Raw genomic sequence first — 978 nt, 5'->3', positions numbered from 1 at the left:
AATCAAATTCGAAACAAGAATCCATACATGTAATCAAATTCGAAATAAACACAACATAAACCCACGGAAATCCTAAATCATCTCAGAATTCCTCCGTCTCAACTTCAATCGAACTCGAAACCCTAGATCCAGCAACGGAAACGAACTCCAAAAAGCCGCATCTCCGTTGGATTTTCCGGTCGATGGCCGGAAATGACAAACCGGTGCAAACAGAAAGGACAAAAATGAGAGATAATCTAACAAATAAAAGGATAAACACAACCACAACAAGGCAGGCGAAAGATTCAAAGAAGAAAAAAAAAAGAGAGAAATTTTTGAGGAAGAACGGGGGGCCTAACCCGATTCCGATGACGAGGGCTCTGAACTCCCATCTCCATCTCCGGACTCATCCCTCAGTGTCCGATCCCTTCCTCCGCCACGATCAAGACGGACGAGACGTCTCTTCTCCGTCCCGCACACGTCTCGTATTTATAACCGACCCCCCCTTCGCACGCGTGACTTTGGCCGTTTCCCCTCGCACGAGTGATCGCCGCCGTGGTCCCCAATAGATTAGCTTCTCCCCCTTCAGAGTTGTGTGTTAATCTGCCCGTAAATGACTTAAGAAATCACGAGAATATCCTTGGTAAAAGTTGAACCCGGATCGGGTCTTATAGATGCAAACCGTTCATTAAGTCTTTCCCAAGGGCGAGCCAGAAACCATGCCATATCACAAACTGGGTCCGAGACTTTTAAGTTTCTGGAGACTATTACGATCCGAAGTGAGTTCATGCATGTGTTGGCCAAAATTCACTGCATCGTGGACTAACGGAAACAAAGACCTCATCGTATCCTGAACCGAGTCCGAGCATGCAAATTGGATCGTACGTGTACTTTGGAGGGCCTGAGTCTTGTTCGGTTGCAGGCCAGATCTCTCCACGGCCCAGCTTCCAGAAGCTCCAAAAAATCCAATCATGCTGGCCAAGGTCCTTGCCATTTCCA

The 978-nt window shown here is 47.3% G+C and overlaps 1 protein-coding gene across 3 annotated transcripts in view; it reads right to left on the bottom strand.

The window, feature by feature from the left end:
- LOC149833541 (potassium transporter 7-like) overlaps positions 1-448 on the bottom strand; it is a 10,458-nt gene extending 10,010 nt beyond the window's left edge. Inside the window, exon 1 of one of the 3 annotated variants that reach the window (XM_090015190.1) lies at positions 339-448. In XM_090015190.1, coding sequence (XP_089871316.1) covers positions 339-389 — 51 coding nt within the window. In that variant the 5' untranslated portion in view covers positions 390-448. The remainder of the gene's footprint in view (positions 1-338) is intronic. The other 2 variants (XM_090015192.1, XM_090015191.1) reach the window with 2 other exon arrangements.
- Positions 449-978: the final 530 nt, after the last annotated feature.

Source organism: Nuphar pumila, chromosome 7 (genome assembly GCF_984573655.1).
Source record: "Nuphar pumila chromosome 7, dmNupPumi1.hap1.1, whole genome shotgun sequence".
NCBI classification, from domain to species: domain Eukaryota; kingdom Viridiplantae; phylum Streptophyta; class Magnoliopsida; order Nymphaeales; family Nymphaeaceae; genus Nuphar; species Nuphar pumila.
The sequence above is the reverse complement of the archived record's forward strand: the minus strand, read 5'-3'. Positions and strand labels throughout refer to the sequence as shown.